We start from the raw sequence: 26,483 nt of genomic DNA, 5'->3' as shown, positions 1-26,483 counted from the left end.
ACATGGTAATTTGGTGTATTAAAAGGAGAAAAAAAATCAGCTTGCTTTATTGAGAATCGACATCTTTTGTCGAATAATTCGAATTCGACGAAATCAATTGATGCGGTTAAAATATCAAGAACATTTTCATTGAAAATATAAAATGAATGAAACGCAGTAATTCACAAAATGTATCTCAGTTTCTCTGATTGGCTTTACATTGGGTTTTCGTTTTTCCAAAAAAAAAAGAGACTACCCGTCGAAGGGATGAAGTATTTTTTGTTCTGGATTTATTTCCACTCGTTAATGTTAAATGCTCGTTCATTCGTACACCGAGCACAACAATGACTATATTTATCCCCCTTTTTTCGCTCTAATTACTGAAAAATGCACCATTCCGTGTTTCATGTAAATAATAGCTTTATCTCAATTAATTAAGCAAAAGTTTACAGTTTGAATAATGTGAAATGATTGTCGCAAATTATTTGGCACTTCTCTTCCGTTTGATATCCGCTCACTCATAAGTTATGAGTCATAACGGATGAGCACCCATCAAAAAATTATATTTCGTTATCATTAAAAAACCGAATCTTCTCGTATTTTTGGTGCGTGTATTATTTTTCTTGAATTAATTGGAAGGTGTTTGTACCCACTGTCTCGATGCCAAACAATGGTAAATCGCAGCTCTCGATATTTATGTTCTTGTTCCGGTTGTTGTTGTTGTTGTTGTTGATGATCATTGGTGTTCGCAGCATCGTCTCCCATTTGAAGTGCATTCACAGAGTTTAGCGGCCAGTTTTTCCAATAGTACATTTTGGGTGACGCTAATCGCTCTGGTTTGGATTCTTTTGGCAGATTTGCTTGATTTACTAGACCTCTGTCGATCAACTTTTTCACACAACGGTCCAACGTTTTGCGTCGTGAGCCCTTTTTTGATACAATTAGCGGCGGCAACGACATGTATTTGGCAATCTCCGGTGGTATTGAAGCATTGCGTGGACAATTCTTGCATGCTTTGAATCGGAATTTTTTCGTTTCTTTCGGGAACTTCACCATGCAACTGGCACAGTGTTGCGATGTGTAAGCTTCGTCCACTCTAACGACATCTGAATGATGTAATTTTTGAACGCTGTTTTCAAGACGTCGTGTTCCCGGGCATCGTTTGGTCTTCTTCTTACCGATTGGCGAATTGGCTGGCAAGTCCGCGTCTCCGATGGTAAACAGCGATGGTTTATTCTTTGTCAATGATTTTGCTAACCAATCGGTTTCGTGCTGTGAGTCGATGTACTTGTCCAACGATAGCCGTGCATATCCTCGCCGAGCATATGCCGTCAATCCATCCTGCATCATTTTCAATCGATGATCGAGATAGTATATCCAGCCGTTTCCGCGCGGTGATGGTATTACTAGATAGTTTTCCTCGCGATCGGACTGTTCCATCTTCGTGAATGTTGCTGTCATGCGAATTCTTCTGGAATCAGTTTCCATCGAGCCAATAGTGCTAACAAATCCTTATGATCGAATCTGATGTGTTTGAGTTTATTATCACATAACGGTACAACGGTGATATTGCGAATCTTTGGCGGCAGTGGTTGCGTCGGTTTTTCGAACAACAATGGTTTTTTCTTGTGTCGCAGCCATGCATGCACTAGCTGTTGATGTTCTGCCTTGAATTCACTAATTTCACGTTGTATTTGGATGAAAAAATAAAGTGATTCAAACCACTTTTTCTCGATGTATTGAGTCATTGTGAGATAATCGCCAAATGATGGTAAACAACGTTCTTTCACGGCAACAAACAGCTCATTCATTTTGAATTTTCGAACTGGATCGCCTTCACTCCAGTCTTTATTGCGCATAATGCTTTCGATTGCGTTTCGAATGTCGATGTCATCAAATTTGAATAATCTGTATGGTTCCTGATTGAATTGGTAGCGCTTCATTTGCAAGAAGTACGCCAATTCCTTCTCACAATGTGTGGTATGCTGTGTTGTCACATTGCTAAGGTATTGTTGATGCATATACTCAAATGCATTTCCCATCAGATCACGAGATGGCCACTCAAATTCGTTGTTAGTCAATTCCTCGACCATTTCTTTAAACTCGTCTGGCATTTGATTTGTAAATTCACCATCGATGCGTGCCACAGCGGTGAAAATTTTACGAATTTCCTTTTTTCCATTAGTTGTAATAAAATAATCATGATCATCGTTATCAAACGCCTCGTTGACTTTATACAGCAATAAAAGTGACGCCAGATACGATATTTTTGATACTTTCAAGCATTCACCATAAAAGTGACCGACGAGGTAGTCTGCATATTCATCTCTGAATATTGAGTTGGCGGGTACTTTACGTGTTCGTTTTTCGACATTTTCTTCCTTCTTTTTCTTTTCTTCTTGTTTTGCTTTCTTTCTCGGAACACCGCCAAAAATTTTAGGTCCTCGCCTTTTTGCCATTATGATTCTAATGAGAATTAAGAAAAAATCCATTTTTATTTTGTACTGTTACAATCACCGTAAAAAAATGCGGTATCAAATGCAATTGTATTCAAGAAATTTATCGAAAAAAAAAAACCAACGGTACAATTATTAATATGATTTGCATTCGATTGTGAAATTCATACGACAAACAATGTAAACTATTGACTGAAACACACAAAATGACAACCAGAACGAGTTCTTATGAAGCGACTTACTTCGTTGAAATCTCAGCTAACTCTGATGCATTCGATGCCAATATTCAGTGTCGTCAACTCGCTGTAAAAACTGTCTACTAATAATAACCAATACCAACCAAAATATTTCCACGTTATCCTCAGTTGATTTTATTATGACAGAGTCTCCCTTATATATTTGAACAATATTTCGATGTATTAATACCTTTATAAAGGCAACGATTGGAATCTTTATCCCATCAGCTCAATATGAACACCGATTGTACAATGTGATGAAATACTTCCAATATTGACAACGAAATTCAAATATTTTGCTGCGTCACTTTAGAATTGAGAATGTAAAACAGAACGATGCTAAAAATCATATGGAAGCATTTGTTTATACTAACAATACTGTCACACGATGCGAACGCTTTGAATGCAGAGCAATATTTAATATATACAAATATCGTTCGTATATGTGTGCGTCAACCGCAAAATATCAGAAAGATTCGGTTGCATTTCGAAAATTCTTGAAGCAAAGAAAAATAAATGCAATAAATGACGTATAAAAAATGTTTTTCTCCAGAATTTCAAATCAAATTACGCAAATCTCTTCTCAAATGAATTGTTTATTTTTTATTTGAGCGTGAATAAACAAATGAATCGTTAGATTTGCAATTTAAAACTTAACGTATTGGGTTGTGTTCACATTATGTTGTCAAATGAAATATTATTGGAAGTGAAAGAAACAAGTGGATCCATTCCATTGGAATTCGTGGAAACTATGCATATAATGTCCGTTCCATTTGACACTATAAAATAAAACTATCGTCAAACAAATGCTAAATGGAATGAAGAGTGTCAGTCATGTGTCGTGTTAAGTTATTTAAGCATAAGATAGCCATAGATAAACATATACCATAGAAATATTGCATTCCATTTACAATGTTTTGGTTGCATGTGTTGATGTGGTTTCGGTTGCGGTCTGAGGCATAGGTCGGAGATATGGGTATAGTACTGGGCAACCTGGTTTCGGATTTTATTTGAAGAGGAGTTTCCATTTGCAACGACAACGAAATATTGAAATGGCGGTTTTAGCCGATCGTAAATCATTTTAATTAAGTGTATATCTATATGCATGTGTATGTGTTTGCCTGATTCATATGACTGATAGGATGGCTGAGGCTAGTGGTTAAAAGTACCATATTTGTTTTTCCTTATGCACAATTCTAGTAGTTTTCAAAGATTTGTGAAACATTGATGTTTGACAACGCATTGTGGTCTATTAACGATGCACAGATATTTAATTTTCGGAGAGTTTTGTACAGCCAAAACCTTTTCACTTCAATTGAAACTATGATCATGCTCGCAAAACAGAGAGAAATACAGAGAATAAATGTGTATTTTGTACAATTGACTTTGGGTTCAAGTAACACACCACACACATAAAAAGAAATACATTCAATCCCAACGAAGAAAATGCCGAGCAATACAATTTTATTACGTCATTCAATACGTTCTTTTTTGTTTCGTTTGAATTTTATTTTCGATCCGTTCACTAAGAGCGAACGAACCGAAAAATCATAAATAAATGGTCATAAATCACTGAACGAGCCCACAATAACGCATTCAATTGGAAAATCTCTTGAGGTGTGTGTATGGAAAATTGTTATTACACAAACTGAAAGTGCGAGAAAATCAGAAATCCGCACAAAGATACGAATCGAGAGAAGTGAAAAAATATATATATAATATATAATTACACCGTCGTTCAATTTAATTTATACACGCCATGTGTGAAAAATTATTATAAGCGCGATGAGTAAAAGCATTTGCACTCACTCTTTGTTTCTATACGTGCCTCTCTCTCTCTATTACTCTATCTCGCATGCTCTCTCGGTCGGCAACCAATTGAAGCCACCGTTTTACGATAGAAACGTCAGCAAACAAAAATGTTATAAATGTCAGTGAACATTATGAACCTCTTATGTAATGCCACTTTGTGTATTTGGGTACTTTTTTTCCTTTTTAGCTTGTTCTTGCTTGCACATACACAAATTTCGTGTGTATATTTTCTCTCGCCTGAAGCTCATCCGACCGGGATAATATGTCGAAAGTATATGCTAAATAAATAAGCAAACTGAGTGAGTGTGCATTCCAAGAATATAGTTTTGCATTTCGTTACTTTCGTAACGCAACACAACACATCCTGTTCACAAATGCTGAGATATGAGATACGTGGTGTTATGGTTTTAGGTGTGTGTGTATGTGTGTATGGATGTGCTCGAAAAACAGTCGCCCCGAAAAATCTCTCGTTATCGTTTATGCTCTGCTTCTTTCTCTCGCCCACACAGATATATAACTTTTTTCCGTATAAATTCTCTAGTTTGCTTTTAAATATTAAAAACTTTCTTGGAATATATTGACGTGCTTTCAGTCATTCTGACTCATAACGATTTTCGGAAAACTATATATCTCTCATTCTCTCCCCCAATCTTTCTCTCTTTCTATGCACAAAATTTTGTTGAAATATTTAAGAATGTTTTTTTTTTTGTTTAATGCAAAATGATTGAAATAGTGAGCGAACGAAGGAAGGAAGGAACGAATGAGATCCCATTTTATGCACCCTGAAATGCTGTCGACGCGAGCTGGGCTTTCAACCGTACACTTTATGAAAATTGTGAAAATATTTAAATGATGCCGCATATAAAATGCCAACCCATTCGCCTAAAGAAGAGAATGAAGTGAATGTTTGTATACATGACGAAAAAAAAACGACGAACGTTCTTTCGTTTACTCATTTTAAATCCGAGAGTCAAGACCAATCTGCACATGAAAAACGACGAACCACGTGCAATATCACACAATTTTGCGAGCGAATTATACTGAACAAATCTTTCCTTCACGCTGAAAAATCCAGATCCAGCGCACGAAAGAGATTCCCGCATCCAAGTGCAAAAATAGTGGTAGTGTTTTATTGAAGGGAAAATTTTCTGCTATTTATGCCCAACATTGGCATTTGTTCTGGGAATTTTTCGTTTTCATTTTATGTATTAATGTAAACTGACAACGATTTTTGCATGTCTCGTCTATCGCAGAAATATTGCAATTGTACCGTCGAATCGTTTGCTTGCCGTGAGTGTCATTCATTCGTTCTTGCATCTTAATGAATTCTTTCGATTCAAAAGCGTGTAATATGCACGCTATAGAATAACCAATAACTTGATATTTTAATGAAAATTTAACGGAACATGAGAGAAAAAGCGCACATACCGCGATTGTTTTTCATAAACTGCGCGTGATTTGTCTTGACATCTGTAAATAAACATTTACGAAATGTAAACCGCTCAAAATTAATAACAAAATCGAAATGCCGAAGCGAAATAGTGAAGAAAAAAAAACACACCATCAAGAAATGAAATTGGTTAATGTTTATTGTTTCATTGCGCGCTCGCGGTTGTATTGGGCTAATGCGTAGTAATGGCATTGATATAATTTCTTTGGCATTTTCTTTTGTCTCGTTTAACACATTGTAAACAGAATTAATGAAACTGAACACTGGAGAATTTCTTCTATTTGGATTTTGAACGGTTATTTCTTTATTGGTGTTTGCGCCCGCTTTTCATCGTACATATTTTTTGAGCGATGGAAGTCAAGAAATCCGTCATCAATTATATTCGAATGAGAGTCGAACGATTCACTCGGGTTGAAGCGAATCAAATTGCCAGAAAATTTACGATTCTATTCATTCCAGTATATGAAATGTAGTGGAAGAAATATGGCCAAAGAACATGAAGACGACAAATAAGAAATATGTGTGAGTTGATTTAGCATTTGATATATCTCATTAAAAAATATTGTCGAAATCATGTCAGATGTTCTGCCTCATTAATGAAATGAGGCAAAAATCCACGCTTATTTGGTGCGATGTTTTGTTTTGTTAGATATGCGCTGAAAATGTGTGAAGCGAGCGCATACTCTTAGAATGTTGGCAACAAAGAATGGCGATGACAACAAACGTCGTTGGCAACAATCAAATAACCGACCGACCGAGTGAGAACGAATGAACAACAACGAAAAGAGAAAAAAAAGAAACAGTTCAAAATGAATAAATAAATACCGTTAAACAAACGATACGATACGCGCGTTAAGGCTAAAAACTTTATTTCAACGAAAATTACGCGATTTTTCCCTATAAATTATAAATGTGCCAAAAGAACCGCTTTTTCATTTCTCTCGTCTATTGAATTGGTCGTACGCACAGTGATTATGACGACGTAATAAGACAGCAATTGAGAGATAAAGAGAACTCAAGCAAAACGCACAATTTGATGACACACAAACGACACATTTGATGACTTCACCCCTTCAGCGTATACAATTCACACTTTGTTTGCCTTTGGATTTCGATGTTCGTTTATGCATTCATTTTACTACAACTAAAATCCGTTCTTTTCAGTCGTACCGAAATTCTTTTAACCAAAATTTCCGAAAGATAAGTAACGGCCAGCATAAACAACGCAACATAATACAAAAAAACCATTTTGAATACATACACACGCAGAGAGAAAGAGAAAGGGGGGAGAAAGGAAGAAATAAAAAAGAGTAGAAGAAGCAAAAAAGAAATATGGAAAACTAAGCCAAAAACAATTTGTAAATAAAATATGCGTACTGGATTATTCAAAAACATACGCATATGCTTTACGTTCAACATTGAAACGCATTCAATAAAGAAAGAAACGCGCATATAGTTCAATGGCTTTGACGACAAGATGAGAATGGAACAATCCGAGCCTCTGAATAGAATAGAATAGAAAAGCCGTGCTGTATATTTACGTAATACGTATTTTGTGTTCAGTACAGTGGAATTTAGGCTAAAAACCATTTGCGATGGGAACCAATTTTGAGACGCAAAATATTACCATGTACACACAAAGGCGCTGAATGGGCCCAGCGAACAGATTACTTTGTTCGCTCAATCTCTCAATCTCAATGACATAACAATGTGTCATTTTGAGAGATGTAAAATGTATGTGTACAGCGCGCATTTGCCTCTTGACATTTATTTTTCCTCGTCAAATGAATGTTTCGAACGGGGGTGACTATATTCCGTTCTTTGTTTTGGTTTTCGCTTAATTTTACAAAATGCGCAATGCTTAGAATAAATACATCGCTTTGGATTTGTACTCAATGGTAAATTGTTCACTTTTTTTCTCTCGTTCTCCTCTCAAACACCAACAGCGACAAAACAGAAAAAATAATCGAACGACACACACTCCTAAGGCTGAATGGTGAATGGGTCAACTTGTTGTCAGCCAGTAAGTAATTAGCTGAGTTGAAAGGCTTAAATAAAGACATCAACAGGATGCATTCCAACGCACGGATCATATTATAGGCATTCCACCTAGCCACTTTGTATGCCTTCACTTTATAACCGAACACAATTTTCTATCGGCATATACAGTTGGTTACCAACCAATATAAATATATATCTATCTGTATTACCAAGTCGCACCATGAATAAATAACATTTAATTAAATCGAAATGGCCTTTGAAAGAGTGTTGTCATACCATGACAGTGCACGGTTCGAAACACTAAACACTATTTCTCGCCAATATCTTTTGCTTTGCTTTGCTTTACGTCGTCGAATGGCTTTCCAACTGCTGATACAGCTGTTGTTCACTCCATGCTGCTGTTACAATGTTTCGCTTCAAATGAACAATTTTTGTTTCTTTTGTTTGTAATATTGAAAAAGTGCATTTGATTATAAATTTAAGTGGCAGTCGTGTATTTCATTTGAATCATTTTGGCAAGTCAATTTCCGTTCATTTTTATTAGTTTCATTTCATTTTCACAATATAACTGCGATATTTTCCATATACAAATGTATTTGTATAAAATCAAGTGCGTTTTTCTTACCAAATATTATTGAGCAATATTTGATTGCATTTGAGAAATGTTGCCAATTACCTATAGCAGCCAAAATCAGTCTATAGCTCTAATTACAACAATTTATCGTCTATCTTTGGCCCACATTCCAATTTTCAAACCAATCAAATGATCGATCCGACTCATGCATTTCATACAGGCAGCCTGTTGTGTGTGTGTATGTGCCTCAAACGATTGTAGAATTCAATTTTATTTGACTTTTTGTTTGAGAATTTATTCAACATGTTCGAACCGAAAAATGAAGTCAAATGCCGACGTTGAACATATAAATGAATAAATGAAGAATTTCTATTCCCAGATTACACAGTAATTTTAATCTACAAACAGCTCAAGTACATAATTCTGGCTCAATAGCTCACACTTTACGTCTGTCTGCCTTTGACGAAGCTGAAAATTAATTTTAAATATTCATCACATCTTATCAACAGAGCTGAAGAGCTCAATTTGATTAGGAATTTCAGATGACTTCAAACCCTGGGTTTGGTCGTTAATTGGGTTTTACACGATGAGATTCCATATTTGAATGAATTCCATAAACCTTGGGTTTGGTTTTTTTTGTTATTATTGCTGTTGGTCAAAGAGAAACTTTTTTCATTAGAAATAAGAAAAAAATATTATTATAAAATCAACATGCATATTTTGGTGCTACCATTGCTGCTGCTGTTATTGCGTTTGTGTGTGTGTGTGTGTGTGTGTTTTTTTTCATTTGTGGGAAAGAAAGTGTTGAGTTATTTTGGGAAAATAAAAAATAACGATGGTCATGTGATGATAATGAATGGAATGGCGATATGCTGGATGGATTGTGATGCCAAGAGTATACGGTGTAGTGTGTCAGTGAAAAACAAAGGAAGGGCCCAACAACAACAAAAATTAATGAGACCACAAGAGGCGCGTTATATAGTATATATATTTTCATTCGGTTGGACATAGTCGTACTCAAGCAGAACGCTCATAAGATCAGGGTACAAAAACGCAACTTACATGTACTTCTTATTCGACACAATGCACTACTTTATGCGCTTTGTTCTCTCTCTCTCTCTCTCTCTCTCTCTCTATCTCTCTCTCTCTCTCTATCTCGCTTTATTTCTATGTCTTTGTTTCTTTGTGTTACAATGCATTGTATGCTCTCTCTCTCTCTCTCGGCTCGAAACTATACACGTGCCACAATTTCGTATCGAGTTCATCGACCCCGGTCGAATGCTACACGTGCTCCGCTTTCGAATGTATGTTTATGCTGCTATTGTTGGCTTGTTGCATTCATGCACACTCACTCATATATACTCAAACGCACGCATGCACGCATCCATACACACAAACACACACACACACGCATACAGCGATGCATCATAGTAACAACTGCATGTCTTTTCGATATTTTAGCGGCTTCGGTTTCCGAAGAAAGAGTATAAAATGCAGTTATAGTGGAAAGATGTCGGTGTGTACGTGTAAAAGATTTTTGATATTTTATTCGATTGAGTTGATTTTTCTCTGTTTTAACTTCTTTTTCTTCTTTCATTCGGTGGTTTTTTGTTGTTGTTTTTTTATTCCTGTCTCTTTTCCTCCACGTGCATTTTAAGATTTAATGGAATTTATAGTAAAGTTGTAAAACCGATAAACAGAATAAAAGAAATGAAAAAAAGAGATACTAAAGCGAAGTTCCATTGAAATTGAAAGAGAAATTGAGTTGCAGCAAACTATCGAGAGTAATGCAATATACAGTGATTATGATAAGTAAGTATATTTCTGTGTGATGATTGCAAACAAAATCAGTTGCATTTAACGTTTAAGTTAAGAATGAAAGGAATCACAAAATACCATACGGCCGATGTTTAGACAAACAAGAAAAACAATTTCAAAATTTATAAATAATTTCCATTCACCCAACAACCAAGCCAACAACTGACTCTCCACACAATGGCGTACACATAACAGTAACATCGATATTTCGACATATAACAAACGCATTTGTTGCCACATTCAACGTATCAAATATAAAATATTCAATTTCGATTTTTCATTTTGTGATTTGGAAATGCAGTTGTGTGTATATGTGATGACAAGGCGTATGAAATCAACTGATTCCCAAATATATGTCTCGCACTTAAACACTTTCAAGACGCATAAATATACATATTTTTGGTTTGTATTGTTCGATACAATCGATTGCATTCACACATTATTTTCATGTGACAGAGGTAATTAGTTGTTTGTGAATCGTTTCCACAGTTTATTTGATTTTAGCACATTTTTGGATGAGCTGACAATTTTTTGTTTTCGTAACGCTTGGCCAAATCACTTTCCGACCACAATTTTTACTTTAATTAGTTGTTTATTTTAACAATTTCATCATAAAAGAAAATGATTGTATGAGAGAGACAAGAAATCAATTGAAAGAAGAAGAAGAAAAACATATCATGCAACCAGTGAAAGGGCAATTATTTGTCATTGCGATAGGCTGCAATAATCATAATGTGGAAAGTGATCATAAAACTGTTCAATAAGATACACACTGTCATGTATGAGAAGAAATATAGCAATTGTGAGTGAAGCCACCACAAATATATGATGACGAAGACATTAAATAATAGCATCCAACGGAAATCAATCATTTTATGGCGTATGTATAAAAAAGTTTCTTTTTTCTTTACATCTCGTGCAATTACTTAATTGAATAATCTTCCGTTTGTTTATGAAGAGGAAAGAAGAGAGAGAGAGAGAGAGAGTTTATTAAATAGAGATGAATCTAGTAGATTGAGTAAAAAGCAGGAAGTGTATTGTATATATTTCAAGCGTTTTGCGTTGAATAAACAAAACTGCGTAATTTATATTATGTTGATCAAACGCATTTCTATAATTTAGTTGATCAAATGCGTTTGGCAGATACACTTAATTCGCATGATAATTGATTGAGATGTGCATGAGGCTGTGGTTATTTTTTTGTTTCTGCTTATGGCGTTGTGCGTATTTAATAATCGTGTAATTCACTCATTCTCTTCCTTCTCCTTCTTCTCGTCGTTCAACTCTTTACCACATATCACACAATTCAATTTTTCGAGTGTCGTTGCATTGTGAGCTCGCTTTATACTCGAATCTTTTACGTGCTCTTCGCATCCAATTGACAGCATCTGTTCACACAGGTAGTGTGTATCATTGGTTCGAACGGGCGTAAATTTGCACACATAAACCCCCTTTGCCGAATCAATAAATTCATTTTTATTTTGTTTTTGTTGCTTTTGCGAGCGAACATTTTTTTTTCTCTTGTAAATACGGCCAAACGGAAAAACACGTTTTGCATTCGGAAATTATACACAATGCTAAATGCATTTAAATAATGCAAATTAAAATGTACAATTTTCAACATTTTTGTTATGTATTTGCATGTTTGAGAAAATGGTTTTGGATTATCTACAATTTGCTAATGGTTTTTTTTTTCTCTCTCTCTCGGTCGGATCGGGTTGTATACAGAGAGGCAAAGCAGGAGAAAGAGATTACTAACGATTTATTTTGTAACTGAAAAGTATTCAACATAATAATGATACTTTAACGTTCAAATGAACAAGAATTAACAATTGAGGTAAGTCCCTGCTGACATGAGTCGTTTAACGAGACATGTTATCTGGAAAAGGAAAACGAAAAACCGAATTTAACAAATGAGCTGCTGTTGTTGATGGGTCACGAAATGTTGCTTCTTCAATGTTCAGTTTTAAGCTTGAAATTTCCGATTGGAAAGTGTATGTTTTTTTTTCTTCTTCGTCGTCATCGTCGTGGTTCTTGTCGTTGTCCTATGCTTTGCTGCGTCCTGTGTCTAGAATATTAAAAACCTACATCAAAAGAAGAACCATTTATAGTTGCAAATGAGACAAACCGAATTTGATTCTTAGCCCCGAATCGAATATCAAGTATCGAATATACCAATTATCGTCCAACCGTATACGATTTCACCCACAATGCCATTGGTATTCTATATACATAATAAAAGTCATCTCACATCCACACAGATTGATTTCGAAAAAAGAAAAAGAAGAAGCGAAAAATAGTATTCAAATTAGACGATGACACGTAATGCCGTTTGCTTCTCTGCATCGGGCTATAATGTCGGGTAATTTGAAAATTCGGATTGAAGCTCAAATCGATACCACAACGGGAGTTGTTATTTATATGAGCGTATGTGTTGAGTATACTTTTTCGTTGCGATTTGTCAATAGTTTTTTTTTTACTTCTCACGACGGAGGAAAAGAGAGAGGTAGAGAGAAAGAGGTGGTGATATGGTGTTTGGCATTCGTGTATTTAATGTGTACAGATACATATGATGCTATTCGCCCGTATCAGTTAAAAGAGAACATTCCAAAACAAAACGGAAAAGAGTGATAAGCGGCTTATATGAAAATGTGCTTGCATTGAATACATAATACTTACACATTGAGTGTGCAACGATGCATGCACGGCTGGCGAACGATGCAACCCATTAAGAATGTGATGTTTAATGATCAATTCCAAACCATATACAATAAGCACATGCACACATACTTTGCAAAGTTTGTGGCAAATAAAATGCACGAACAGCTTGCAACAACACTGTGACAACTGCACAGCATCTCATTGCTATGTTGCATGGCAACAGCAACAGCAACAACTAGTAGCACATAAAACAACAAAAATTGGCCTCGCATCGAACCAATTCAATTACAAATGAATAGAGATGTCAAACAATATAACATTCTACACTTGTTAATATTGAATGTGGGTTTTGTGTGTACGGTGGCGCGTGAGGATGATAAATGAGATGATTTATTTTGAATTTAGATTCTCGACACATTGTATAATGATGTAATTTTTGGTACAAAAGTCAACTGACGTCTTCCTTAGTGCCATTTTCATCCAGATTGCATACACCGACAATACACAATAAGAAAAAATGTGGTATTTTTAATTCAATTTTGGTAGATTTAATATAAAATCAAACAACAACGAATTAAATTTTCCATTTTTGACATCTCTGAGGAATATTTTTCAAAAGAGACTATTAGTTGAAAAATATGCCTCAGATATGTCAAAAATGGTAAAATTAATTCGTTGTTGGTTGATTTTATATTAAATCTACCAAAATTGAATTAAAAATACCACATTTTTTCTCTGTGTGTAGGATAGCATTTCTCATCATCAATTCATATGCCATCGATAAATTAATTCGATTCCAAATGTGGCACTGATACAAACATCAAAATAACATGTCACAATAAAATCATCGGTTTTTGTGTTAGAAAATTATTATTATTTTTGGTTCGTAATTATTTAATGATAATTCAGATTAATTAGAAAATATCTTTACCATAGAAATTCAAAGAGATTTAGATTTAGTTTGTGTTTAAAATGATACATTATTCATGTACAATATTCAATAAATGTATGATGTGGATTAGACAGTTGCATTTTGTGTTTGTTGAAGCAATTGGTTTAAATTGCGCCAATGTTTTGCATATCGATTAGCCGAAACGAGCGAAAGAGATTTGGTTATTGCACACGTTTTCAAAATATTTTCAATATGCATTTCTAAATCATGAACCAAACCATACAAATAGATGCACAACATCCATATCTATCCTAAAAAATGACCAATATTTCGATTGTGTCCATGCCCACGAATTTCTTCGGAAAATGAACGAAAAATTTAAATAAAAATGAAAATGACATATATACAAACAAAGAGAGAAAGAAAGAGAGATAGATAGATCTCGTGCTATACCGGTCTGTATCAATCAGTAAGCCGAAATTCATGTGGATGGAAAATTATACGGTATATATGTGAATGCGTGCATACTTTGAACAATGTGACTGTGAATAGATTACAGAAACCAACTCACTCCGAATCGAAATGAACTATTCATTTAAATTATTGATATGATTGAGGGTATTCGGTACTCGCAATCTAATTAAAATTTATGTTGTTTAGTGTGCGTAACGATTTTATATGTCCAAAATATTCAATGGAAAAATTCTTCAATTTAAAAATCATACAAACAATATTTCTTTTTCTATTCATTAAAATTTTGGAATTAGCTAAACTAAATTATATGAGCAGAACGATGCAGAGAAAGAGAAATTCTCACAAATGGGCAAGCAAGCGAGCGAGTCATGTGAGTGTCTGATTTATTATTTTTCACTGATTTGTATGAACAATCCTCTGTTTACAATTCATTTCTTCCGTTCGCTCTCTCTCTTGCTTGTGACATCTAGATGGATGTGCTTTTTCAATAATAATTACATGTTTGTCTTTCTGTGAATCATAATTATGTATTCATCCAGAATTGTGGCATATTGCTCAAATACATCATGCGTTAAAAAAATTGTTTTATTTTCGAAAATTAAAAAAAAATCGGCTCGTTGTCGCAATTTGGTTGAATATACACATATTCATATCTCGATGACTCAGTTGAGTGCATTGAAATATAACCATGAAATGTTAAACAATTAAAATGCGCGGGAAAAATAAACACACAAAGTTATTATTTTCTTTGTTCGAAAGGGAGAGAGCTACGATTTATGATTGCTTTTGTTTGAGTATTTGTATGGAAAGTTGAAAATGCGTTTGAATTGTGCGTGAGCTTTGAAATCTGCGGCGGTCTTTATTTCATGCGTGCGTATTTGGATTTCCCATTGAAATTATGTTACGGATATAAAATCAAAAAAAGAAAAGTTTTTTTTTTGGCTATTTTGAAACATGCACATAAATATTAAGGCGTTAATTCATCAAACTAAACAATTTATAAACATTAATTTTGTGTGCGGCTCTTTCATCCATATGCATGCATCCGCGCGCGCATAGAGCAATCATTCCATATTGTTTGCTTTGCTTCAGTTCGAAAAACATGACACGTACACAATTATAATGGCGAACAGTAGCAATTTTCAGTTTTTAATTTACGAAATTCGTTGTGCTTATGTCGGGCGTGAGTTATTATTTCATTTTCGGTTTTATTATATTTTTCCATTCGGCGTTCAGTTTTCGTCGACGAATCGGCACATAGTTTTGGAATTGAATCATCAACGCTCGCATTTAATTTAATACTTTTCCATTTGAAACAATTAAACAAATGAAATACCAATTTGGTATTATATGTATACCATTATTGTTGTTGATTTTTTTTTTCGCTTCTCTTAATTTCATTTTCGATTGTTTTGAGTGTGTGTTTGTATTTAGGACAAATTTACTACATTCAAATTGGCGGCCGGAATGTGACGAATAAATAATACAGCAAAAAAAAATGCCTTCAAAGCATAGAAACAAATGCAAAAACAACTGCTGAACCGATATATTTTGCGATTGGCGAGCGATCGAGTGATGTTTGAGCGTTCATTTTTGAAATGAGCTCATTCCGGCCAACCCATTGCGCTCTTTTCATCTCATCACTAATGTGGTGTGGCTGGTGTGCGGTTGTAATTATGGTTTTATGATCAAGAAATGAATTCACGTATATTGCATTCGCCGCGTTTCATTGAACAAATAACAATTTCATATATACTAATTATCCGTTTGTTTCTGTGAAAGGATAGACCTCGCGCTTTAATAAGTGCATATATAAATTTAGCATTGAAATTTATACAAATTGAAAATGATGGCAATACATTGTAATACTGAGAGAATGTCATATATCGTTAATGCATTTCAACTGAATCGAAAAATTATCAAAATAGAGTGTGAAAGTGGAAATCAGACATTGGCATACGTATATCGAGGACTCACAATAAAACAAACAACAACAATAACTTGCGATGTACACATAGAAACCAAATGTGTGTATTCACTTAATAATAAGCAAATCAGCATTTCAACCATTAAGTATACAACGCATTTATATCTACGTAGATTCTTTTTTTTCGCCATGTAAATAATCGCAATTACGAGAGAGCCAACATCCCTTTGAACTGACTGCATATTCGACACATTTGTTCTAGCATTTGTTCACCATTGTGGCTGTTGTTGTTGTATTGTTTTATTGCGTTTATTCCGAATCAGTTTCAATGTGTTTCAATCTTTTAGATGTGGCATGATTCGATTGCAGTGCAGTCATTTTCTCAAAACTGATTTTAATTATAGAGTTTATAATGTTTTGTTCTATTTGTATGTGTGTCTCTGTGTGTGTTTTTATTCTTTCGTTCAATTTGAAATCAGTTTTTTTACACGCGATTGTAGTAACTCTCGAATGCAATGCAAATTTAATATCGAAACATAAAAAACTTGACCTCGATGCGGTTCGAATGAACTAGATATTCTTTATCCAGCGTTTTGAAAACAGTTTTTGTTTCTGTGAGTGTATGTGAATGTTCAAAACCAATCGAGCGCTTACGGTGACAATGTCAGAACATTACTTTGTTTTACAATACAACAAATCATGTTGAATTAATTGCTAATTGGGGTTGAACACACAGCACACGAAATATTTGACCATGATTGTTGTAGTTAGCCATGCATATTTCAATTCTTTTGTTATGCTTAAAATGACCACAATTTCCGAATCCGAATCGAGACCCATATCGTAAAAATCATGTTAATCACTTTCGATTATCCCTTGTGTCGAATCGATTTATGTTACTCCAATATAAATCCCGAAATATATACTTATTTATGAAATAGAAACCAAAGAAACCGATCGGTCGATTTCGTAATACCACTACTTGTATTGTAATCTGTCGGTGAGCGTACAATTGGTTTGATTTAAAAAAAAAAGAGAATACAAACATCCATTAATTCCCGTTTGTTTATTCAAAACAGCATGAGCAAATCCACCAATCTGCTGTATAAAATGTAAGTTATACTCAAGTCTCCGTTTTCTCATCATCATTATCATCATCATTGCGTTATATGGTGTATACATTCCAATAAGTGTAATCACATCTTCTAAGAATGTAACGAGCAAAGTAGATGAAAAGAAAACAGAAGAGCATAGGCTGTTGTATGCTGCATAAGATTCAAACAAAACTAGAATTTTTGCGTATTTGTGTCAGTATGGACACGGTAAGTGTTGTCATCGCTTATAAATGTGACAATACACAGTTACGCAGTGTATGAATAAGTCGATTATATTCGGAATAGCATAGGAAACGAACAGAAAAAAACTAAAACTAGAGACATACATTTGCTATTTTTAGTGGGTTAGGTTTGCAAAAAATCTCTCCCATGGCAAAGTGTTTTTTGTGTTGATTCTCTTCAGGCGTAAATGTAAATCTGTCGTTGTACTAATATTAAGATCATTTGCAGTATATATACAATAAGTTTTTGTGCAATGTTGTTGTCGTTGTTTTTTTTTTTAAATAATATCGTTCCATCCAAAATGTTTGCCTGTGTGAATTTCGTTGATTAATACGCTATCTCTTTCGCCGATATGGCAACTCAATTGAGGTTCAGATGAAGGGAAAAAAGAATACACTCACACATAGCATTTCTATTGCGCAACTCAGCATTTAATTATGAAATGATGTCATGTTATACATACACATAGACCGCGCGCGAGCGATAGAAACAGTAACAGAGTCGTTGGGGCCTCTCGATACAAAGAGCAGTACGAAAAAGCGGTCAACAACGAATAATTGTACGGCAAAAATGAAAGAATGAAAAAGAGCGTGTGTGTGTGTGTGTGTGTGTGTGTCAGTAAGAATGAGAAACATTGGAACCAGCCACAAAATACAAATACAAACGAAACACGCACATTTCGGCCGAATTTTGCTGGATCACAAATACTTATATACACAAAATCTTTGTAGTAGCGGAATGTTTTCGGTGCTATACAAAATCCAATACTGCATTGAAAGCAGTTCACTTGCTTGTGTCGCTAAAGATTTTCAATTTGAGAGCAACAGAGATGGATGTGAAATATAAAGTCGTACACATGGAAACCACATAGTTTGCTTGTTGAAATGCTAATGTGCGCGCACGAGAGAGAAAACAAGAGAGCGACAGAGAACGGTGACTCTCTGCTGTTGTTGTTGTAAAACTGAATAACGAATTAGGCCATGTAGTTGTGTATATTTTTAAAGTGGACATTGTATGTTATGGCATTTTCTTCTCTTCTTATTCCATTCGATTGCTTTGCAACGCGCGCTCTATACAACACGAATAACATTTGTATTCGGTTGATGTTGCTGTACCGCACGAGACTTGCAACCACTATTCGCTTGCCTCTCACACGATTTACACTCGTTGTCATTCGGTTGTATCGAATTCATCAAAATTTTGTACCCGTGTACCATGTTTGCTCGTTGTGTTTTCTACTATTGTTCAATTTATTCGTTTTTTTTTTTTTGAACAATTTATTAATTTGTATCTGATTTTTCGAGTTTGTTTTTTTTTCTTTTAATTTTTGCTTGCTTTGCCCGAAACAATTCGTCATTGCAAAAAAAACGTAAATTATTTTTCGTTTCAATTTTCTTTTTCGTTTCATCATTCTTGTTGGCCGTAATGAAATTTTGACATTTGAATTTTTTTTTTAAATGAAATATTCGTCAGTTGAATGGAACGAAGGCCGTTTCTTTTGAAATTCAAGTGAAATTCAACAGATTTTTTTTTTTGTTACAATTACAAAAACGGTTGGCGAGAGAGAAAGAGAGAGAGATAAATATAGAGTTTGGTTTATAGATGAGTGAAATCGAATATTATAAAAAGAAACCGCACGGAAATTTGGACACGATCCAAAGAATTTTGTTCATCAAGAAACTTAATAGATACACACCAAACGTAAGTACATAAAAAATACACCATAAGTTCTTACTTGAATTCTTAGCATCTTTTGTTGTTGCTCTTGTACTCTATTTTTGAATCCAATTTGGTGAGACGAGAGACACTTTTTGAGGAGAAAGAATAGAAAGAATAGTTAGCAATAAAAAAGAGTTTCGATTGTGATGCGCTGGCGACAGTTTAAATTTTTTGTTTGATCATTTTTTTGTGTAATACTAAAAAGATAACGATTTTGTGTGTTTGTGTGTGTGCGTTTAACAGCTTCATCATGAAGCCTTCATGTGTACGGCTAAAAATTTCGCTGTAACCCCTTTTACGGGATCGCTCTTGTATGTAGAACGACAATGAATTATCGTAATGAACAAAGTTCTTCATCCCACTCCCTCTATCTATTCACCTTCTTCTTCTCTTTCTCTATATGAATGTGTTGAATTTGTTTTGTTTCATATTTATCAAATGAACATTCAGCTAATTCAATTGTAATTATCTCGTTTAATTAAATTAATTTCATCCATTAAATATTGTGTGAGCGTGTATTGTACAGTCATCATAGCCACTCTTGAGTGAATAAGTTCTGTGTTCATTTGGAATAAAACCTTATGGCGATGTTGAATCGACCAAACATTTCAGAACAGAAAAAATCCGACTTAAATTAAAGTTAGCGCGCGCAAGTTTTGCAATCGATAACACAGCAACCGCAACTGACGGCTCAAAAAAAACTAGCCACTTTAGTGGTGTTGGTTGTTGCTGCTTCGGTTCTTGTTTTTTTTTCTTCAAGTTATTGTCGTTTCAAACAAATTGAGAAAAAAAAACACAACCCAAAAAAAATGTTTGGTTTTCAATATACGAATCGATTCGAAAAAAGTGTTACATATAAAAGAAAGAGAGAGATTGAAAGAAAGGATTGTACGAAGAAAACAAAAATTATGACCAATAAAACTTTTATTTAAATTGAATCCAACAAATGAATATGATCGCAAACACAAATGCATAGCCATACAAAATGCCATTTTGAGACCACGACCAAACAACAAGAGAAAAAGAAAATATAGACTAACTAAGAGAATCGAATAACTTGAAATGCTTCGAAATTTTCCATCCAAACAATGTTTAGTTAATTAATTTCAGTTCTCTATTCACTCTGTTGCACTCTATCGTCCGACCGCAATCAAATTAAAAATCGTAACGGTTTTATTTGTTATATGAAAATCTATTGTGTTGAACATTTCAATATAGAAAAATCAAGAAGAAACAGTTCTTCGGTTTCATAAAAAAGGCGACATTTGGCACACAAAAAAGGTAGAGGCAACGAGTGACCGATCGGCCCTTATTTTAAACTGTATATTAAGTAAGAGGAAAGTATAGTGTATCAAAATAAACATCGGTTTGGTTCCCAGTAAATTAACACGAAATACGAATTCCCTTTCCTCGCCCTTTTTCACTCTTGTTACTTTTTAGCTATGTCGTTTGATGGGCAATTATATTACTAACGACTTCTGCTAAAACCTTAAACCAGGCCATAAACAAATATTATTCAAAATATACAAAATCGATACATTTCAAACACAATCCGTTATCAATGTTATGTTTCGTAAAATGCATAAACATTTAGAACGGAAACTAAACAAAAGCGGAATGATATTGCTTAAACGAATGAAAAAAAAAATAACAAAAAAAAACCTATAATGTAATATTCACACACTTCTCATTTTCCGTATCGTTTGCTTGCCAGCTCGATCCGATCGTTTGTTCAAAGTGATAAACACTGTAGATAAGATGAATAAAGATTTATTATGGATTTGCGAAACGTGTTTTCTCATGCAGGTACTATCAAAGGGATTATTGCGCAAAAAATATATCCACTTAGAAATCGGGGCCCGGTTTGAATGTTCAATTCTTTTAAATTCGGCGTATAGCTATATGCTCAAACACACATTTCAGTACATGAGAAGAGAATGAAACACTTTTTTGCGATTCAATCGATCGTTGGTGTATTAATGTGGTGCCTCTCTATATCACTATTTTCGCTTTATACGAGATTTATATCGAAATTATCGTAATATAGTAAAGAATATTTTAATACAACAATTCTTTATTCATTCAAATGATAAAATTCCTGTGTACGTATGCGAATCATGTTGTCGATTTGGCTCATTAAATTCTCTCGATTTTTCATCATAAATTTTCATGGACATTTCGTAGTGGTTTCGATGATTGACTTCTCGATGTAGCTCGAATAAACTGTTTTGCTAGTCTTGAAAAAGTTTTTCTTTTCTCTTTGTCCATGTCTTCTCTCTCTCTCTCTCTCTCTCTCTCTCTCTCTCTCAAGAAAAGACCAAAATGATGAAACACAATGGAAATGAAAAAGCACAACATATAACATCGCCAAAGCGTTAATGAACCGAGAAAAAGTTTGCACACTAACCCCAAAAACTTATTAATGTCACATTTTTAATTAAGTCTGATAAACATACAAAAATTTAGAACGAGAGAGAAAGAGAAAGAGAGAGAGAAAGAGGAAATAAAGTTCTAAATGATGATGAAAGAGAAGTGCATTTCGAAATCGATATTCAATTTCAAAGTTGAAGCAAGTGAATCGGAATTTTCATTTTTGTCGGCAGTCATCAGAAATAACAATCATTTTCATTCGCTTTGGCCACGTTTCATTTACTTTTGACATGAAAATTGAATTTGCTTGAATGACGCCAAATGTACGAAATGGTCTATGGTTTCCCCCCTCCCGCATTAAAGAAAAATTCCGGCAATTTACGTACATTTTTCTTTCGCATGACAAAGTTAAAGTTATACGACACCGAATGTAATAAATTTTTCGACTCAAAATGGAAATGAAATTAACACAGTTTTACTTCTAAAATCATGTGGCGAACAATGAATGTCATTCCTCGCCCACCCAAATTATTTTCATTCGAAATATTTCTGTGTCGACAAGTGTGTACAATGTGCCAAAGTGCGAATTCATGGACTAAATACGTTTAGCTGTTGATTTAATGGTTATAATTCTTGGACGGACGCAGTAATTCATAGCAATAGTATGCACGGTTTTCTACACATCGTTTTCTGTGATAGTACACACCATAATTGATATTTTGCAAAGATCAAAAGCCCTTCTTCCACTCTCTTTCTCTCTATCGATTATGTTTACGTGAGAAAAAAAAGAGGCTTTTGAAGCGCACTGTGCAATGCGATGACACAAAGACATGTTCCATACAATATATCTCTTTTACTGTAAACTTGGCGAAACAACTGTTTCAAACAAAAACGAATTGAACACGGAGAGAGGAAAAAAAACACATCACAGCAATGTGTTGTGGTATTTGTGTGTGTTTGGCATACTTTGGCAAACAAACGAGTGTTGTTATGTATGTGTATTATATATATAGGCGAAAGATATAGTCATCGGCGTGCTTACAATATGTCGGGCGCGCTTATGAGTATGTGTTCCACTCCCTATTTTTTTTCTTCATTCTCTACTGCTCAACGCTGCAGAAGATAGCACGCGCAATATTATTCCAAATTCAAATATCCACTTTAACATACATTCGAATAAAGCACCGACATGCTACTGCCGATGATTTTGTTGTTGTGATTTCCTGCTCGCGATGAAATTCAGCACACTTAATATATATAAAAAAAAAACATTTTGAAATTCAATTCGTTTGGGTTTACTCCGATTCTCTCTGTTCATCGAATCTATCGTATATCGAAACAATTGCGGCTGATTGTAATTAATAACATGTGACCGAAATTCCCTTGGGCAAAGTGAGATAGCGAGAAAACTTTTCGATACAAATCACCATAAAAAATGCTATTTTGAAAGTGAGAAAGAGAGGAAAAATGATGAATTTGTCGAAATAGGAAAGAAGAAAAATATTAAGTAAATAAAATTTGTTAGTCCAAACGACCGACACTCGAGCATAAAATAATAAGCGAACCATAAAGTAAATTAAAGCCGTAAATTCGGCTTCACGAAACACATATATACACTCATGAACACATACACACACATACGCGCGATTCCATTCCACCTATATAAAATAATATACACACATCGAAAAAAAATGGATGAGAAATATAAAAACGACGATGAATAAAATGAAGAAGAAGAAGAAGTAGGATCGAAGACGAAAAGACATGTCATGTATTAATATTCGATGGGTTTTTGTGCTATTCTTCATTATTATAATATTCGAAAATGTAAGCAAGTAAGCAAACGAAGAGAAAGAGCGAGCATTTATGCAAGATTGTGTATGAGTGTGCGCGTGAACGTGCTGTGTAGCCTACTTTGTATGTTAAAAACTTACTGTACATCGATATAGTCACCGCTATATATATAAAATATGTGTATAACCAATTCAATTTATATAACCCGATATGATCACGCTGCTCAAAAGCACTACATTTCAGTATATAATGTAGAAAGTGTATTCTTTGCCATAGAATGTTCCAACTATCGCGCGCTCATACCACACACTTCCATCCATGCACACACACACACACACGTTTGTATTCATTTTGTGTGCCTCGTTGCGAGAATAGCGCAATGTGTGACAAGCAAAAGCACATTGTCTACCGCATTTGTGTGAGAAAGACAAAGAGTTCGAGTTAAAAACTGTATGTATACGATATAGTGAATACAAAAAGAGTGAAAGAGGAGAGGTACGAAAATTTACATACAAAATACAGGCGCAACGAAGCGAGTATGGTCACTGCGCCTGTGGTTGTAGTCAGCATAGCAAGCCAGCGCGCGATTCTCATCGTTTGCTTGCATCGCTCTTTCTCTTTCTCCTCTGTAATACATAAAGTATATACACTCTATATATACGGCCATGGATATATAGCTGAGCGCACCAAAGTTAAATGTATGTGCGTCAAAAAGTTTAATTCGGTCATTCGGTGTTTGTTCGTTGTCGCGCGTGGATGCTTTTTTAACTTAACTCTGCCGCGTTATTAAGTGAATATTAACAAAAAAAGAAAAAGAAATACACAAAATAATACCACAAGTTTTATTCAACTATATCTAACTAAAAAAAATTCTGCTTCGAGTTAAGAAAAGAGAAATGTTTTATTTTTCTTTATTCGTTTGCTGTTTTTTTTTTCTCGTGCGGTTGTCATTTGTTTTTTCTTGCACGTTTACACACATTTTTTTAAAATTTGAAGTTGTTTTCAATACATTTTTTTTATTCTCTGTAAGTTTTATTTTCCGTTTTTTTTAATTCGTAAAATTACTCGTTAAATTAAAAAAAAAGAAAATTATAATTTTTCTCATACGGTCGATAAATAAATAAATCGTGGTTGCTGAAGATATTTAAACGATAAAAAAAATGTTTCTTAATTATGTTGCTGCAGCCGTTGCGTTTTCTGTCCTAGGAAAAATTTCTTAAGTCATAGAAAAAATCATTTTTGCTACAAAGTTTCGTTTCCGAAAAAAAATTCCGTTAATTAAAAAATAAAATCACACACATTGTAAGTTGGTTAATTTCTCGTTATATAATTTTTTTGTCCATTTCAATTCAACAATGAGAGAAAGAGGGACACATTTTTTGTAGTGAGTTTTCTGTTCAGTCGACAATTGACACGTGCGATTTTCCAAACACTCCACTATACGGATATACACACACAATTGTTCCATCACACACACATATTTCTTCGTAACCCGATTCCATAGCTGAGTTCACCATTTAATAGTGGTTTCAGTTTTTGGAGCATTCGTAAGACCATTTTGTATTTTCATTCTGCTTTGAATTTTTTTTTTTTTTTTTTTTTGTTAAATTGATTTATTAATTCCAGTATAAAATTCTATTTTTAAATGTGCAAAGCGATGTGAGCGCACAAAAGTTGAATGAAAAGAAACAAACAAACACATTTCTTTCCAGAAATCAAGCGAAGCAGAAAAAAGCGCAAACATTGAAAACTGTACTCCATACATATTAATTTACAATAAAAACTGGTTTACCGGGTTACGTAATACAAAGAGCGCAGAAAATATCGAGAAAAAAAGAGAAATTACAAACGAAAGCAGAATGAGTATGAGAAAATATGATCGAAATAAAATACCGATCGCGAAAGCACATGACTTCAAATTAACTTATAGCTGAAATTAAAACCTGAAATCAGAATGAGAAAAGTATACTTTTTTGTTCGCATATTTGAACATAGCATATATATCGCTTCGGTAATAACTATGGTGCCTGTTTTACCAAAGAGACTACGTGTATGTGTGATCTGTGTGTTTGCCCAATATCATCCATACACACGACAATAATAAAGACTAGAAAAAGCAGAAAAAAAGTATACTCGTTTTGATATTTTTATACATGAAGCGAACGAGTCGCGCGCTCGAGAGATATCGCAAAGAATGTGAGGAAAAAACGCACGTCACAAAACTATGAAACGAAAAATTAATATGAAAAAAGAAGAGGCATTCAGAGTCACTTACTTACTTCCATACACACATAAATAAATTGATTTTTTTCGCTTCTCTCTCTCTCTCTATCTTCTCTTGTGAAATTGCTTATATACCTTCATATATGTCTATATGGACACTGTTATATACTAATATAATCGCGCGCGCGACCTAATTATAAGTACATTATGTTTCCGCATTGTGTGTCGGCCATTTTGTTTAAAAACAGAGAGAAAGAGATAGAGGCCAAGAAAAAAACTTTGATCGGCAAAAAAATCAACAAAATATAACAAATACTAATAATAATTTGTCAAATTTTACACAAAATAGACGTTGGAAAAAACATTGTTTTCGTTCCCAATGTACACGCAACGATTTTTGAACAAATTAGTTAATTTTTACCGTCAAATATTCATATTCATTTTACGTTTTAAATGGAAATATATACATTGTTGTTGCTGACTCAATACATACACAAATCGCTTCACACAACATAGTAATTTTTGATCAAAGAGAAAAAACGAAAGAGATGTAAAGACAAAAAAAAATTGCTGTGTGAATTTATAAATAACAAGCATTTTAGCTAACTGATTGTATTTCTCCCTCTCTAATTCAAGTCATTCGTATTCGATCTCTTTCACGTGTTCGCTTTTTCTTTCTTCCTCTGTTCTTCGTTTGACTTTGCACATATAAGTTGTAAACTTACGCGACATTAATGCCATTTTGTGTCACTGTTGACCG

At 34.2% G+C, this 26,483-nt stretch overlaps 1 protein-coding gene across 1 annotated transcript; it reads right to left on the bottom strand.

Annotated features, from left to right (window-relative positions):
- Positions 1–332: 332 nt before the first annotated feature.
- On the bottom strand, positions 333–2,793 carry LOC116340225. Its single transcript, XM_031766592.1, has 2 exons — positions 2,678–2,793; positions 333–2,445 (listed from the first exon to the last, which is right to left on the bottom strand). The coding sequence occupies exon 2, from the start codon at positions 2,436–2,438 to the stop codon at positions 1,437–1,439; it is 1,002 nt and encodes a 333-aa protein (XP_031622452.1). The 5' UTR covers positions 2,439–2,445; positions 2,678–2,793; the 3' UTR covers positions 333–1,436.
- Between the last annotated feature and the right edge of the window lie 23,690 nt (positions 2,794–26,483).

Source organism: Contarinia nasturtii, unplaced genomic scaffold (genome assembly GCF_009176525.2).
Source record: "Contarinia nasturtii isolate CC-2019 unplaced genomic scaffold, AAFC_CNas_1.1 Cnas_scaffold_630, whole genome shotgun sequence".
Lineage (NCBI taxonomy): Eukaryota > Metazoa > Arthropoda > Insecta > Diptera > Cecidomyiidae > Contarinia > Contarinia nasturtii.
Note: the sequence above shows the minus strand (reverse complement) of the source record. Positions and strands in the feature narration are given on the sequence as shown.

Coding starts and splice junctions, on each gene's coding strand:
- LOC116340225 (XM_031766592.1), bottom strand. CDS start 2,438: ATGGCAAAAAGGCGAGGACCTAAAATTTTTGGCGGTGTTCCGAGAAAG.